The following is a 17,982-nucleotide window of genomic DNA, read 5'->3' as shown; positions in this document are numbered from 1 at the left end:
AGTGAACATGGCTGTGCGGCGTCAAATGATGGCGCGTTGCAATGACAACGGCAGGCTACGCTGCGCCACGTTGCCATGATAACGTGACGCCACATAGTGTCATGATATCACGTAGCGTCCCATTGTCCTGGCAACGCAACGTCATTTGATGCCGCACAGCTATGTTCACAGCAGCTGGAGGAAGATTTGCAGGAGAATGCCGGAGATGCCGCTACCATCTGGAGATTGACAGGCTGAATCCGTAGCCCGGAGGTAAGTGCCCGAAACCCGGAGTCTCTGGGTCAAACCCGGAGTCTCTGGGTCAAACCCGGAGAGGTGGCAACCCTGTCAATATCTCCTGTTATGTCCTGCATACATGGTTTGGTGCAATATGCATAAAAATACATTATACCATATATTATGAATAATATTATTAACCTTTTCTCTGCTGAAAATCTATGCAACACAGGAAATATTTTGGGACTGGGGAATCACCGCTGCTTACATACCACACACTCCTTTTATTTGAGACACTTTTGATGTCTCTCGATCCAGTCTTGGTTTCATGGCAAAGAGCCAAGGCAAGTGTTGCATGTGTGCAGAACACGGAAAAAGACAATAAAAAAAGCCTGCACATCTATTTGGGAATTAAGAGGGGCTTGCAGAAATTCCGTTTGACAAATCCCTTTATGCTAGAAAGTTGGCAGCTATTAGTTAGGGCACAGTTTGTAGCTAGGGTGAATAACAGTAAAGCATTGTGGTGTGCTAATGTTCTCATTGTGCATTCATTTATACCTTTAGTTATGTAAGCTATTTTTAGGGTATTGCAAATGAGAAAGTGAAAAAACCTCACATGGCTGAAATTGGAACATAAGTTCGTTGCCTGGGGCTTTTTTATTTTGGCAAGTTGGGAAAGTCCTCTTAATTTCACAGGCAATTACTCCATAATTCTCTGGAATCTCATTTACTATTGTGTGTTCCCTGGCCTTATTACATAGGCATACTTGCTTAGCTATGCTAAAGTGTCCTTTTTTTTTTTAACAGCTAAAAGGAATAAACTGCTTTTGCTTCAAAATACCTTTAGTGACATGGAGCCCAGTAATGACTTGGGCATCATTCATTCCCCTTGCGTTAATGTGCTTTGTTCATTAAGGCAATACTCCTCTGCTACTAAAAAAAAATGCAGAAAGAAAATAAAAACATTTAAAAAAAAAAGTCAAACTTGTATTCCAAATTTAAAAGAGAGCCTGTGGATGGATGTTTAAAGAATTGAATACTCGGAAGCAATAGTTGTCGTCATAGCTGTGAAAAATAATGTGAGAAATGTATCAGGGACTGTTCTATAAAAATAACCAACATTCTTTTGTGTAGCTGTGATTTCTGTTGTAGCATCTTTATTTTCTGGTCAAGTTTAGTTTTATTAAACATTTTCAAATACTCACTTTACTATATATTAAAAAAAATACATAAAGTATAGGAGGCAGTACAGACATCCAATATTTCAAGAACGGGGGACTGTTACTACACACAAGCATAAAAAAGTGTAATACTGTATAATGACGAACATAAATACATTCATTACATTTATGAGCAGGTGAGGCCAGAGACATGAGTTTGTTTGACCTTCTGAACAAATGGGCATCAATAGCTGTTGGCATAACATACAGCAAACATGGTGAATGCATCGGCACATTGAATAGTTAGTGGTTTTTGTGTAGGTTTACCTTTTGCAGGCGTTGCTGCCATATTAGATCAATGGTAGTTAATAATTTGGTAGTTCCAAATTGATGGTTTTTCAAAATGAATATTTTTTTATGATGTTCTTCAATGGTAGTTTACAATGTTTTCTTTAAAATGGGCACACACAGGATTATCTACATCTTAAACGATCCAAGAAATATGCAAAAAAAATGCACTAAGCAGCGCACTGCCCAGGGACACAGGTGTACAAAAATAAATAAATTTATTGTCAGTCAGACATGACAAACAAGGAGGTAAAACAACCTTTACTCTCCTATATTGAATTATCTACATCTTATTTATTATTAATAATTTTAGTTTCTTTCTCGATCTTTGTAATGCCTTGCATACAGTACTGTGTTCAGTTCTGGTGACTTTATGTGCCGCAGGACATAAATATGTTAGTAATATTGTGCAGAGAAGGGTTACCAATATGGTTCATGGTCGTCTACATAAAACATTTTAGGAAAGTCTGAAGAACTTGGGGATGGGAAAGGAAATGGGGAATATGACAAACTTTGAAATATACTATCCCCCTGAACCTTGTACCTTGTTAAACCCACTACTATGTTTGAGAGAGCGAGAGTAGTGCAAGAACTAAAGGTCATTGTAGGGTGGCAGGTTCTGGGGAGATGTGAGAGTACTATATTGCAGATAGGGTTGTGGAATAGTCTCCTAACAGAGGGGGTAGAGGCCAATACAGCAAGGTAATTAGAAAATGCTTGGAATAGACATAAGGCGTTTGTAAATATAACGGAAAGCCAAAGGATGAAATTTGAGGCCAAGGTTTTAATACGGATCGGAACATGGGCTGTCTAGGTGGACCCAGTGGTTCTGATCTGTCATAATATTCGAAGTTTCTATGATCAATCCTCTAATTAAAAAAATCATGGATTATATATTCTGTGAAACTTGATATTGTATTTTTCACAGTAGACTTTTGGCCTTCATTTGCAAAACACTATATAATTGTGCAACAAATATTAAAATAGTTGATAAAATGTTAAATGTTTTCACTTTATTGCTGCTTTAATGTGTGAATAATTGAATTGTGCATCTAAGATATCATAAAACGATGCTAAGAACCTAAGCAATGAGCGGTTATTGATTTTAAATGTTGCATATATTTACTATGTGAAGGGTCTGTAAGAGGTGTTAAGTCTTTGGAACAGATCTTATGGCTTAGCACCACTTGGTAAATATGGCCTTATGTCTTTCTCACGTCAAAAATGAATTGCTGCTTTAATTAGTTTTTATACCGGAAATTTCCTGTAATTAATTAAAAAAAAAAAAAAAAATGTATCCTTTCTACTAAGAATCTTAACTGTATTCTGTATATTTTCTAGGTTGTTTTCATTTCAGTATTAATAATAAAAATAAAAATAGAGCAACAGGGTCGTCACCTTTTTTTTAAAGAGACTTTTTGCAATTAAATGTACATTTAAAAAAAAAAAATATGTATTTATATATTTAGTTCTCTTACCTTCTCCGGCGGCGACATCTCCTCCTGCAAGGTCCCGTCAACGTGGCTCAGCAACGCCAAATGGTGCCGTGTTGTCATGACAGTGTGACGCCTCATGGCACAGCAGCGTCACGTGACGCCCCATTGTCATGGCAGCGCAACACCATTTGATGTTGCGGAGCCATGTTGATGGGATACTGCAGGGGGAGATGTTGCCGGATGTCGCTGCTGCCGGAGAAGGTAAGAGCCGAGGCCCTGGAGATTTCACAGGTAAACCCGTGACCCGGAGAGACGTGGCCGAAACCTGTAGTCTTCGGGGAATTAGAATAAAAAAGTTCATATATCTAATCTAACCATAATTTAAGAAACTTAAAAGTGAAATTCTGTAACTTCTGTCATTTATTAAAATCTAGGTGGAAACAAGAATGATTATTCATCTGATAAAAGGACACCTTGAGTACGTAAACTTTAGCCCACACTTAAAAACCAGTCCTTGGTGAAGCTTTCTTGAATTAACCCTCAATGTGTTAAAGTTAGTCCAACGAATCTCAGTAAATTACAATGCAATTTCAAATGGACAAACAGGGAGAAAAAAAAGAAGAAACAGAAAAAATGCATATAGTGCAGTAGTTTTTTTTTTTTTCTAAAATGTAAGAACGTGCTATCATATTGCACTAACAAAATTACTCGACCGTTAACTTATCGCTACATACGTGTATACCCGAGGCTAGTATAGTGCGCTGTAAAATGCTTTTAGTGCCTCCTAACGTGTTCGCCTTTCCAACAGACTATCAGTGGATGAACATAGTCCACTGACTATATTTATAGATGTATTGACTGTATGTGTTCCGAAAGTGGAGCCCCAGTGGGGCGGATCCGGTGATAAAAGTTCAAATTAATCAGAGAGTCTCTGTATACTCACTCCGTGCTGGTAATGGATAGTCTTCCCGTTCATCTATGTCAACCACACAAGGTTTCAATCAGACGGGCGTGGGGACTCAGAACTTCAGGCGATAATCACCTCCGCTGTGAGTATTGTGAACCGTCTGAAGTAAACTGGGAAACTGGACCGCTGGGAAACTTGACCGCAATGCGGTAGTTAGCCGTGCACTGACTCTGTGCATAAGATCACTGTGGTAACTTACCACGGATGCGTGATGACCGATCTAGTTATTGGAAACAGTCAAGTCCCAACGCGTTTCGTCACAACCCATTGCTTACAGGCATACCCCGGTTTAAGGACACTCACTTTAATACACTCACGAGTAAGGACATATCGCCTAATAGGCAAATGGCAGCTCACGCATGCGCCTGTCAGCACGTCCTGAACAGCAATACCGTCTCCCAACCTGTGCCGAAGCTGTGCACAAGCGGGGAGACTATAGAGCCTGTTACAAATGCGTTATTTACATCAGTTATGCCGTATATGACGATTGCAGTACAGTACATGCATCGATAAGTGGGGAAAAAGGCAGTGCTTCACTTTAAGTAAATTTTCGCTTTACATACATGCTCCGGTCCCATTGCGTACGTTAATGCGGGGTATGCCTGTATATAGGCTAAACATCATAAGGCAATTGGTAACCATAACATCAATCGAGTCAAAAAGTATACAAATAGCATTCTAACGTAACACCTATGGAGCCCATAAAGGATTTTACTAAATAAACCTTGAGCGAGATTGACGCAATAGATACAAATGGCAAACAATATAACATGAAAAGCTATAACATGTAATTAGGACATAAGATAAATACGCCTAAAAGATGTGATGAACTTGGTATAGTATATGACATGAAGATGAACATATTGTGAAGCGTAGCTATGCACCCTAATAGAAGAAGTTCAGGCTTGCAAATTCCCAAACATTGACAGAATTTAATATCTATTATAAGTACAGACCAGTAAAAAAAAAAATTCATTTGGAACAGTACACCTGGGATATAACAAAGGATACTGGAGCAAAGATGCATTAATCATTAAACAATAGTACTGGTATATCTGGTTCCTGAAGCACAGGTGCAAAATTAAAAACCGAATGTTAACTCTCTGTATTCTGTGTTTTTATTTTGAAAGGTTAAAAAAAAAAAAAACCCAGAAGGTCTCAAACTGATGGGATTGGAGCATGTACCCCCATCAATTGTGGGTTGGAGCAGGTTAAAATACTTTGTAAACAAGAAACATACTGGATTTTTTAATTTAAAATGTATTCCCTAATGGTTTAAATGAAAATATTAATACCAGTACTATTATTTAATGATTTAATGCATCTTTGCTACAGTATCCTTTGTTATATCTCAGGTGTACTGTTCAAAATCCTTTTTTTTTTAATTACATTTTTTTACATATCTGTACTTTTAATAGATATTACATTCTGTCAATGTTTGGGGATATACTAACCTGAACTTCTATTAGGGTGCATAGGTACACTTACCAACATGGTCACTGTTATGCTATATACCAAGTTCTGTTCATTAGACTTTCTCATTGGTTTACATGATTGTCACATCTTTTAGGTGTATCTATTTTACGATCTAATTACATATTTATAGCTTTTCTTTTTATACTGTTTGCTATTTTTATCTATTGCCTCAATCTCTCTCTCTCGGTTTATTTGTAAAATACTTTATGGCTCCATAGGTGTTACGTTATAATGCCATTTGTATACTTTTTGAATCAATTTTATTGATATGGTTCCTAATTGTCTTATGATGTTTAGCTTATATAAGCTATGGGTTTGGAGCCCTAAATCACACCAACACTGATGAAGTCACCACATCTGGTGACGAAACATGTTGGGACACATGACTTTGTTTCCAGTAACTAGGTCTGTCATCACACATCCTTGGTGAGTTGCCACAGTGAAGTTACGCACACAGTCAGTGAACAGCTACCTAACGCATTGGAACACTCATCAGCTGTCCAGTTTCCCAATTTACTCCAGACGGTTAATACTCACAGCTGAGTTGATTATCTCCTGAAGTTCTGAGTCCCCACGTCTATCTGATTGAGACCTTGAGTGGTTGACCTATATGAACGAGAAGACTATCCATTACCAACGCGGAGTGAGTATACAGAGACTCTATCATTAATGTGGACGTCTTATCACCGACGGCCCCACTGAGGCTCCACTTTCTGGATTTTTATACAGTCAATAAGTCTACTGCTTGGTAAAGCTTGCTTTTGTGGCCTTATTCCCTAAAAAACTATTACACAGTGGCACCTCTTGATATATTCATTTGATGTGAGATTATCCATTACATACCTGTTACTTCTTGACATCATGTATGGATACACTTTTTTTAATACTATTTTTGTCTTTAGTGAGACTATTGTCTCTTTATGGAATAAAAATTAGATTTTTGTTGTATTTTTACCTTGAGTGTGCGCTTCTTCTTTTTATTTTTATCTATCTTTGGATGTGGTTCATCCCAAGGCTGCGGCATCGCGTGTGGCTCTAACAAAATGCAGTAGATCAATGAGACCGGCCATAGTGCAAGGAAGCGCGACGGGGCGGGAGATTTTTCTAAAGACAAACTATTTTATTGTTTTGGGCGAAGGCTGCGTCACGTGAGCGGTTCAGCCAATGAGGGCGAACCAGCCTCGTGATGTCACAGCCATGCTTCCCCAACCCTGTCGCGAGTGATCTGAAGTCCACAGATCGATCAGGCGACAGGCACCCACCTGCACTATATCCGAGGCCTAAGAAGCAGCCCTAGACTCCGCTTCAAGTATTTGAACTGTCCTACAGATGCAAATAATTTTTTACATTTATTATTTGCACGTTTTTCAGTACACACATTTTATTTTCTCTTCGTGAGATTTTCTTTTTAATATTCACATTATATAAAAACATTTTTTCACATTGTTGGCATTTTCAGTACAGTATTTGCTTATATTTAATAGACACTTTTTACACTAATTGAAAAATGTATTCAATTATTTTATATGTATTTTCACAGTTATTGCAACACATTGATCCTACTGTCTGTGGGATAATTACAATACACACATCAGGTGGACCCTTATTGCTATTATAGAATCACATTGGGATATTTTATTTTATGGTAAAACCATTAGTGTGAGCGCCAACCTTTTTTCCCTCTTTCTTTCTTTGTGTATACTAGCTGAGAGACCCGGCGTTGCCCGGGATGTAATGTTCCTGCTCTCCTCTCTCTCCTCCCCCCTCTCTCTCTCTCTCTTTCCCTGTCTCCCCCCTCCCTCTCCCTGTCTCCCCCCTCCCTCTCCCTGTCTCCCCCCTCCCTCTCCCCTCTCTCTCTCTTCCCCTGTCTCCCCAACCTCTCTTTCTCTCTCCTCCTCCCTCTCACCCCTCTCTCTTCCCCTGTCTCCCCCCTCTCTGTTTGTGCCCCGTTCCCATCAATCCAGCTCCCCCCCCCCCCTTTACAGGTCCGGTCCCTCCCCCCCCATTTACCGGTCCGGTCCCCTGACCCCTTTCCAGCTCCGTTCCCCCCTCCTTTACAGCTTCATGCAGTGTGTGCGCATCAGTCAGTGTGTGTGTGCGCGTCAGTCAGTGTGTGTGTGTGTGTGCGCGTCAGTCAGTGTGTGTGTGCGCGTCAGTCAGTGTGTGTGTGTGCGCGTCAGTCAGTGTGTGTGTGTGCGTCAGTCAGTGTGTGTGCGTCAGTCAGTGTGTGTGCGTCAGTCAGTGTGTGTGTGTGTGTGTGTGTGTGTGTGCGCGCGCGTCAGTCAGTCGGTGTGTGCACGTCAGTCAGTGGGTGGGTGTGTGTGTGAGCGCCAGTCTGTGTGCGCGTCAGTCAATGTGTGTTTGCATCAGTCAGTCAGTGTGTGTGCGTCAGTCAGTGTGTGTGCGTCAGTCAGTGGGTGGGTGTGTGCGTCAGTCTGTGGGTGTGTGTGCGCGCACATCCGGCTGTGTCTGTGTGTGCGTCAGTCAGTGGGTGTGTGTGCGCGTCAGTCTGTGGGTGTGTGTGCACGCGCTCGCCAGTCTGTGTGTGCGCGTCAGTGTGTGTGTTTGTGTGTGTTTGTCAGTCTGTGTTTGTTTGTCAGTCTGTGTTTGTGTGTCAGTCAGTGTGTGTGTGTGTGTTTCAGACAGGCAGTTCGTGTGTCAGTCAGTCAGTTTGTTGTTGTTGTTGTTGTTGTGTGTGCCCCCCTTCCCCCCCCCTCTGCTTTTTCCTCTGCCCTGTCGCGAAGGGGGTGTGGGGGGTGGTTGTTGATACCTGCTCGCGCTCCCGGCTTCCCGGCCTGGCCGCTGGTCCGGGCGGGGGGGTCGATACCTGCTGGCGCCACCTCGGCCGTGGGGGGGGGGTGGTTGTGGGGTGGTGATAGCTGCTGGCGCCACCCGGCTTCCCTGCCCGGTCGCGGGGGGGGTGGATGATGAGATACCTGGCAACTTGTGAGAGGCGGCGGCGTCAGTTACGGCTTCCCGGCCCGGCCACGTGCGGGGGGGATGATGAGGTACCTGGCAACGTGTGAGAGGCGTCGGTTACTCGGTGGGAGGCGGTGTGTCGAGAGGTGAGGTGGAGGAGGGGGGGTGTTTGAGGTGAGGCTGTGGCGCCGAGGAGCGGGCGCCGCTGGCCCCACGGTGCAGAGACTGGGGTTTGGTGTGGGGAATGTGGGGAGAGGTGAGGCTGTGGCGCAGAGGAGCGTGCGCCGCTGGCCGTGGGTAGCGGTGCAGAGGCTGGGGTTTGCTGTGGGGGGGGGGGGGGGGAATGTGGGGAGAGGAGAGGTGAGGCGGCGGCACCGAGGAGCGGGCAGCGTGGGTGAGTGTGACCAATGAGGCGTGCGCGGCGGGGCCAGAGGGTGAGTGACAGACTGATTGGCCTTATCAGATTGGCCTTTGGAACAGACATACAACGTTTTGAAAAATATATAGATAGATTATACATTACATACATACATACATACATACAAATCTTTGATATCACACTTAGATTTGAGTGCAAAATATATTTTAAGGGAAGATGTTTATGAATGGAATGATGAAAATGTAGAGACCTTGTGGATAGAAGTTAGCAGTGGAGGTAAAAGTATAAAGAAAATGTTTGTGGGAATATGCTATAAACCACCAAATATCTGTGAGATTGAGGAAGCCAAAATACTTTTGCAAATGGAGAAGGCATCAAAACTAGGTCATGTTTTTCTAATGGTTGATTTTAATTATAGAGACCAACTGGGGCAATGAGATTAGCATTATAACAAAAGGAAACAGGTTTTTGGGGGTGCTTAAAGACAATTATACGACCCAAATTTTTGAGGAACAAACCAATAGAGGGGCAATACTGAATTTGGTAATATCAAACAATGTAGAAGTAATAACAAGTATTCAAGTCCAGGAATATTTGGGTAACAGTGATCATAGACCATGTGAATGCGTAATGCTAAAGACCACAACAGTGAGATAGGTAAATGAGTAAATAACCAGATATTCATGGGGGGACCCCTACATGTAAGCTTGATAGGAGACAGGTACTGGGTTGCAAATCCTGGATAATGAGCTCACTAATAAGTGACGCTGATATAAACAGTAACACCAGGAGCAATATATATAATCACACCCTAAGGCCGAGTCCATGCTACCTGCTTGCTCGCTGAGGCGCGCTGAGGCTCAGGGAAAGCGGGTGCTTTCCCTGGCCTTGCGGTTGCTTACCGCACGCGCTCTCAGGAGGCCGTCAGGGGGCCTGCCCCCGGGCCAGTGACGTCACGGAGCTGGTTCGCCCTCATTGGGCGAACCGCTCACGTGACCGGCCTGTCTTGCCGGCAAGCGGGGGAATTTTAAATTCCCCTAAGACCTGCGCTTCCACAAGCACGCGGAAGCGCAGGTAAGCCCCTACTAAAGCCGCTGTAATTGCGGCTGTAGGGGCTCAGTGCTGAGTGGGAGCGCGCGTCAGCACGCTTCCGCAAGCAAGCAGCAAACATGGCCGAGGCCTTAGATGTACCAAATGTCTTAATAAAGTCCTGAGCAGGAAAACATGTAGCAAGCGGTTAACTCACTCTGAGTGCTGCAACGTCCATGCGATCCGCAGGTAAGGGGTCTCAGTGACATGTGCACTTAGGGCATCATGATGACGCACCTCCCCCGCGTCCCGCGGCCTCCATTGACATAGAGGACTTTCCCTTAGTTGATTACTGCGCAAGCGCGTACCACTGGGGGCTGTCAGACCTCATATGCCTCCGGATTGGTAGCTAGGGGCGGAGCTAGTCGTCGTCAGCCCTGTGCACGGACACAGGATATATGCATACACCAGGAGAGTATTAGCAATTAGAGAGGGTGGGCCACACTGAGGCTGTGAATATTGGTTGATTATGTTATCTTGTACATATATATATGTTAATAAAGTTGTGATATGTATACCTTGAGAAAGCGCTCTGAGAAGCGTGAAACGTTGGTGGGGCTCTCCTTTGCCCTTTTTTCCATGACCAATAAATAACTTTTTTATGGGATACGCACCCTCCTCTTTACTTTTTTCTGGATATCTATAGTAGTGCTCTGCCAGTTCTCTTCCTCTCTAACAGTGATCATAACATGGTCTCATTTTAAATAAATTATCAAAAACAGATGACTGTTTTCCATACAGGATTTGGTAGGAAGCCATGAGAGTGATTTCAGCAGGAGACGCGCTGAGAAGGATTTAGGAGAGAGTAAAGGGATTCTAGCAGCAGTATGGTTTAGGATTGATTGAAGCGGAGGAAGGCCGGACAGCAGAAGATTACAATAGTCGAGACGGGATAGAATGAGGGCCTACATTAAGGTTTTAGCAGTAGAGCAACACAGGAAAGGGCGTATCTGTGCAGTTACAGAGGGAAAAAAACAAGCGATTTTAGCTATATTGTGAATGAGAGGAGAATGTGAGAGAGGAGTCAAATGTGACACCTAACCAGCGTGCTAGGGATACTGGGTGTATGATAGTGTTAGTAACAGTAATGTAGAAGGGGGTAGTAGGGCCAGGCTTTGGAGGAAGTATGAAGAGCTCCGTTTTTGACATGTTAAGTTTGTCGATGGAGGGCCATCCATGACGATATAGCGGAGAGACATTCAGAGAGTTTGGTCTGTGTAGTGATTGCAAGGTCAGGGGTTGTGTGTCACCAACATAAAGGTGGTATTTGAACCCAAGAGAAAAGGTCCCAGGACAGAGCCGTAGGGTACCCCCACAGAGAGATCATCAGATGAGGAGGTGTTGGCAAACAAGGGACTGAAGGTTCGGTGGGAGAGGTAAGAGGAAATCCAGGATAGACAGTGGCGAATTTAAAATTTTGCTACCAATAAACTCCATCCTGGGTTGCTCTCCCTCAGAATAAGTGGGGAAGAGAGCGAGGCCTCTGTACAGGCATACCCCGTTTTACATACACCCACTTTACGTACACTCGCAAGTACGTACATTTTTTTTTAGTTACACCATACCCCTGTGTACGTACACGTGCTTCGCGAGTACGGACACCAGGGGGCGGCGTGCGTGCGCACCTCCAATACAGCAACCTCCTTCATTGTGGTCCCTAACTGAGTGGGAGTGCAGTTAAAGGGTAACGGGGAACGGGGCCGGATGGCAGGGGGAAGGGGGAGATCGGGCGCGCCATCAATCAGCTGCTATAGCAGTGATTCCGCCCGCACTGCAGCTCCTGGCTTTTCTCCCTCCGTTCTCCTCCTCCCTCCTCCCTCCTCCCTCCTCAGATCTCGCTCTAGTCTCCTGCTGCTGCAGCAGAACGGAACTTTGCATGTGAGTTACAGGCTACGGGGGAGGAGGAGGTCCTCTTCTACTGCATTCTGTGCTTGTGTGTGTGTGTGTGTGTGTGTGTGTGTTTGTCTGAGTGTGTGTGTGTCTGCCTGAGAGTGTGTGTGTGTGTGTGTGTGTCTGTCTGTCTGAGTGTGTGTGTGTGTGTGTGTGTGTGTGTCTGAGTGTGTGTGTGTGTCTGAGTGTGTGTGTCTGTCTGAGTGTGTGTGTCTGTCTGAGTGTGTGTGTGTCTGTCTGAGTGTGTGTGTGTCTGTCTGAGTGTGTGTGTGTCTGTCTGAGTGTGTGTGTGTGTCTGTCTGAGTGTGTGTCTGTCTGTCTGAGTGTGTGTGTGTGTGTGTGTCTGTCTGTCTGAGTGTGTGTGTCTGTCTGAGTGTGTGTGTGTGTGTGTCTGAGTGTGTGTGTGTGTGTCTGAGTGTGTCTGTCTGAGTGTGTCTGTCTGAGTGTGTCTGTCTGAGTGTGTCTGCGTGTGTGTCTGCGTGTGTGTCTGCGGGTGTGTGCGTGTGTCTGCGTGTGTCTGCGTGTGCGTGACTGAGTGCGTCTGCGTGTGCGTGACTGAGTGCGTCTGCGTGTGCGTGACTGAGTGCGTCTGCGTGACTGAGTGCGTGTGCGTGACTAAGTGCGTGTGCGTGCGTGATTGTGTGACTGAGGGAGTGCGTGCGTGATTGTGTGACTGAGGGAGTGCGTGAGAGATTGTGTGACTGAGGGAGTGCGTGAGAGATTGTGTGACTGAGGGAGTGCGTGAGAGATTGTGTGACTGAGGGAGTGCGTGTGTGACTGAGGGAGTGCGTGCGTGTAAGCCAAGCTGATCAAGGACCTGAGTAAGGCCGTGCGTATAGTGCCGGCGATGCCGCCCAAAAACAGACACATTGCCGCCGCCGCGTGCGCTTATAGTAAGCGCGAGAGCGGCAATGCGACGGAGCGGACTTTGGAAGCTGGGAATATTTGATTTTCAAGGGCTGTCACCTCATGTGACAGCCCCTGAACAAATCAAATGCCCGGGAGTCTGCAATGCCGCCGCAAAGCGAAATATAACTTTCGCTAGCGGGGATGGGTGACGTCGCCGGTCGCGGGCACTATACGCGCGGCCTACGGAAGCACAGCATTGTAAAACACTGTACTGTACAGTATTGTACTGTACTGTTTTCACCAAAGTCACAAAATATAAGTCCCAAAAATATATCAGTCAGTCAAATAAATGCACCTCACCTTCCTGCCCTTTCAGTAAAAATACTGTACAGTAGAAGATATGCCCTCTCCTTCATCCTTCCTACATATTTTTAAAATAATTTTCCATTCATCCATGTTGTATCTGTCAGCACATAAGAAAAATCAGCTGACATTAAAGATTTTATTTCAATAAAGCCTACTGTATTTATTTTGGTTACAAATGCGTTATTACATCAGTAATGCACATATATGATGTTTACAGTACAGTACATGCATTGTAAAGTGGAAAAAAGGTAGTGCTTCACTTTAAGTACATTTTCACTTTACATACATGCTCCGGTCCCATTGCGTATGTTAAAGCGGGGTATGCCTGTATATGGTGGGGAGAAAAAACAGAAAATGTGCTACCTCAAAATTTTTTGCCGTCCGAGGCCCAGACTAATGGGAAACCTGCCACTGATAATATAGCTTTCTTATGAATACCAAGAGTATGGAAAATGTGAAGAGGGTGGTCCACAGTATCAAAGGCTGCAGAGAGGTCGAGCAATATGAGCAGAGTATAAAGACAATTTGTCTTTGGCAGCATTGCGCTCATTATTTATCTTAGTGAGGGCTGTTTTGGTGGAGTGAGCAGTGCGGAAGCCAGATTGTGGAGGGTATAGGAGAGCATTGGATCAAGCGTGCTGTTTTAATGGTATACTGTAACTGTTGCGTGTTTTGAAGGAGGAGGGAAAGGTACCAGAGTAGAGGGAGGAGTTGAAAATATGTGTAAGCATAGGGATTAGAATAGGAGCAAGAGGTTTGGGGAGATGATAGGGAATGAGTCAAGAGGGCAATTCAGAGAGGGAGAAGAGGAGATCAGTAGTGACACATCCTCCTTTGTGACAGCGGAAAAAAAGTTGAGGTAGGCAGCAGTAGTTAGGAAGAGGTGTAGAATATGAGAAGGATACAGAGGGTAAGTCTTGATGAATGGAATCCACCTTTCTCTTGAAATAGTCCGCAAAGCCCTGAGGTGAAATGGAGGACGAAAAACAGGTGACAGAGAAGAGTTGGCGTGGGTTTTACTTGTGCGTGTTGCTTAGTGAAGATATATACAAGATAATATAGCAGACGTGCTATAATTAATGTAAAATGAAGCAACAATAAAATTATGAAAAGAACAGGATCTAAATGTGTGTAATATGAGATATACATATATATTAAATAAAAAATCGAAATATAAATCTGGTGATTAGTGATGAGGTAAGCAATAAAAATAATTGTTTTATATACCCACAGTAGTTGAAGTGGTTACATAAGCTGTCTGTGGGGTTAGCACATGGCCGCAGAAGTGGCTAGAAGCGTTCTTTTTAGATTAAAAGAGCCAGTCGTACTGTATGTGTTTACTGCTGCTTTTCAGGGTGGTCCAGTAACCAAGAGGAATGTGTAAATATCTAGAGAGGGAATAAAAAAGTGCAATGCAGCCCCTACTAGTGCATTACATGATTAATTTATTAGCTGTGTAAAAAAAATAAAAGTGCACAATCACAGATGTGTGGCTTATTCAAGCCTTGATAACGTCTCCTTCTTCAGCATCCAATTGTGGCTTACTTTGCCTGCTGCGGCGACTCTCTCCTCACAGGGTCCCATGGGGAGTGGATAGTGCTAAATTTTTTCATGCACTGGTAGCGGCTGCTTTGCACTCCCCCCACACACCCCTCTTTTCTTGCACATACTATATACATGAAAAAGGGGTGGTGTAAAGAAAAAAGTCTCATGTGGTATAGGATTTATAGGATACCAAAAAACTTACCATGAAAACATTAAAGTATTTCAACATATCCAGTCTGGAAGAAATAACATAGTGCCTTGTTAATGTGGCAGGAGATAATATTGTAATATTATACTGCTATATTTTTCCGTAATTATGTAATGGTTCATCGAAGTCGAGACATGCTGTTCATGTTTTCAAAGTCTGATCCGCAAGTATGTGTTTTTGGTTGGATAAACTGATGGGATTTATTTTCTTGCCTTGATTTGATAAACACCTTTTCTATGTAATTATGCTCAAAACATTTTAAAATGTTCCAAGCCTCTCTGAATAAACTCCAACTAATCAAGACTTCTTTTTTTGTTCTTCCTAGGCAGCAAAAGAACAGACCCAGGATCTGATTGTGAAAACAACAAAACTTCAAGCAGAGAAGTATGTACTGTATACATAGACACACAGTGAATCTTCATTGATTGTTTTCTTTTGGCAGAGTGTGTAGCGGCTCTGATGGAAATAATCACTGATATATTATTACAAATAAAACTCAAAGGAGATTCGCTAACCTCCAATTCGGGTGTCACATCACAGGGTATCTCGCTGCCAAAGGTCCCCAATCTGTGCCCTGATGGGTCACTATCTGCTGCCACCATAGCCTGTAGGGTAACCTCACACATTCACCCAGCTTTTCCCCTAGGTGAGGCTTCCCCGAGACAGAAGTCACTAGTCAGACACATGGCGCTAATAAGTTTTAGGATTTGTTAGGAAACATACAGCAACAAGTACCGCAACACCCCAATTCAAGACAATATACACAGACGAACACTCACAAACAGAGCTGGTCACTTTCCTTCAGGATGGTGATAAAGCTTGGCGATCCTGGGCACTACAGTCAAAGTAGGATTGCTCCAGTGAGCCCAAAGTTATGTCCACGATAACAAAAATGGGTCTTCCAGCCTCTTCCCAAACTTCAAGGGAACAATGACCAATGTAGCTAGTAGTCACTTGTCTACCTAGCCCTGTGGAGTGGGGACCACCAACCACCGAATGCTAGATGCCACAAGCAGAAGAACCCCTCCCCCCCACTCAGAAAGTCCCTCTGATGGCTGCTTGGGCTTGGTTCTCCAGGTAACCCACCTCTTTGGCAGGGGATGAAGTCTCCAGAAAATAGAACTCCATCTGCTATTGGTCTCTGGTCCCGAGACGCAGCACCTGCCGTATGAAATGCGTTGGGGATTGTTCAAGCCTTTTCAGTTACGTAATTTCCAGTTTTTGCTGGCTGAGCCTCATGGACTGTATGCAGCTGCAGTGGCGTCCATTACTCTATCTGCCATCTGAGATTTGCACTTGGCTATGTTGCAATGAGTGAGCCGATTTGTTTTCTGAATTGTAAATTCAGATATTCTCCCTCTTTGTACATAAACCTGATATTTTACTTACTCGGTCTCCTTTGTTCCCTACTTTGTTTCCAAGCATGTGGAGTGGATCACTTCACCGGAGGCGAGCAGCAAGAGGAAGTACAGCTACGTTTGATAATTTGGATCTAAAAGATTTGATAAGAGCTGACTTGCGCAGAGGCACTTATTTGTCCTGAGGCCGGCATGCAAAAGTTGCGTAAATCTAGGTGTAAAGATGCACTCCTGCGGGGTCTGCACACCCAGACCGCAGGCTCCTTGCACTATTATTCACGGGGGTCTCTCTCTGATGAAACTTGCTCCCAACTGATCCTGTGCTCGGATGGGTTCCAGCGGGGCCTGCATACCCAAACCGCAGACTCCCCACACTGAGGATTGACCCCGAGAGCTCTCTACTAACTTCCGGTATTCTGCTCTGGCTCTCAAGCATGCAGCACCGCCGAGTGCATCAGACCCTTGCACCAGGTCCCCTTAAGATTCTGTGCCGAGTTCTTACAACTCCTGATCAGCCAGGCAGGTATAGCCTCCCTATTTAAAATTATGGAAGGTGTGGCCTCCGACATTCAGGCGTGTCCCTTTTAAACTTTCCATAAATTAGGAACAAGATGGGAGGCTATGGGAGGCCAGTCACATTGGGGGGTGGGGAGGAGGATGTGTCTACAGTTGAAAACCTGCCAGGTGGGAGTGTCACAGGGGGGAGGAAAATACAAATATGACCAATCCGGTGAGTGTTGTTTCGGACCCTTCTCAACCGCAACAAGCCAGTTGAGGGCTCTGTCTTTGACGCCATACACACATTGTCACAATCTCCTAAACAGAGCGGTATCACTGCTTTTACAGTCCACAAACCATCCAAAGTTACCTAGGCATTTCCCATGTGCCCAACATTAACCTTTGCTAACTGTAATATTGACAAGAATGAGCAGATCAGGGCTTCACCTTTTTATTTTGGGAGTTGTGCTGCCCATTTTGTCTCAATGGCACATTGCACCCTTACAATCCCATATAAACTGCTATTCAATTCAATGGCGGTTAATGCAAGATCGCGATGACTCTTATCGGAGGCTAGTGAATCCTCACTCGATTTGCAGATTAGGTCTAGCTGACCCATAACGCAACTGTCCAATTCCTACAACATAAGATAGGAAATCACAGGAAAAAAAAAACAGTGAAATATTTATTGATAAGTCCGATGGCCAACATTTGGAAGTAACAACCGATTTAGAAGGAAACTTAGTAAGTGACGGTAAAGTCAATGTAAAAGGTTAAGGCAACTTTTCTTTTAGTGTGGTTTGTAAGCAGTCAAACTAACAGATTGACCAAGTGAATTCTGGGGGAAAAAATGACTTGATAAAATTAAAGTACAGGATTATTTCACAATATTTTATTGTCCAGTCTGCAACACTTCAATGTACTGCAACAAATGTAATCATCTGGAGGATTTACAACATTTTGACCAACAGGAAGACCACATCTTGCATTGTTATTCTAAACTACAATCAACAGTGAAACTACATTTCTAAATGTTTAGTAATATGTTCAAAGGAAGTTTCAAATTATGGAGGGTCACAAAAAGGAAAAACGCTGACAACGATTGTGTATAATATAACAGTGAAATATTGTCCATCACTTTAAAAATGTAACTTTGCAGTCCTACTATAACCATAAAGAGATACATTTCCTTAAATAAACCTGTACAAACATCCTTTTGTGTTAGCTGGTTAGGGATATCGGAGAAAACTATCTATTGTGAGATTTGACTCCCTGTGA

The 17,982-nt window shown here is 43.8% G+C and overlaps 1 protein-coding gene across 1 annotated transcript in view; it reads left to right on the top strand.

The window, feature by feature from the left end:
* Positions 1 to 17,982, top strand: part of COG6 (component of oligomeric golgi complex 6) — a 158,586-nt gene that overhangs the window by 13,298 nt on the left and 127,306 nt on the right. Inside the window, exon 4 of the mRNA XM_075592027.1 lies at positions 15,174 to 15,232. Within this exon, the coding sequence (XP_075448142.1) occupies positions 15,174 to 15,232 (59 nt within the window). The remainder of the gene's footprint in view (positions 1 to 15,173; positions 15,233 to 17,982) is intronic.

This window comes from Ascaphus truei, chromosome 3, assembly GCF_040206685.1.
Source record: "Ascaphus truei isolate aAscTru1 chromosome 3, aAscTru1.hap1, whole genome shotgun sequence".
Classification (NCBI taxonomy): domain Eukaryota; kingdom Metazoa; phylum Chordata; class Amphibia; order Anura; family Ascaphidae; genus Ascaphus; species Ascaphus truei.
This window is presented reverse-complemented; position numbering and strand designations above follow the sequence as displayed.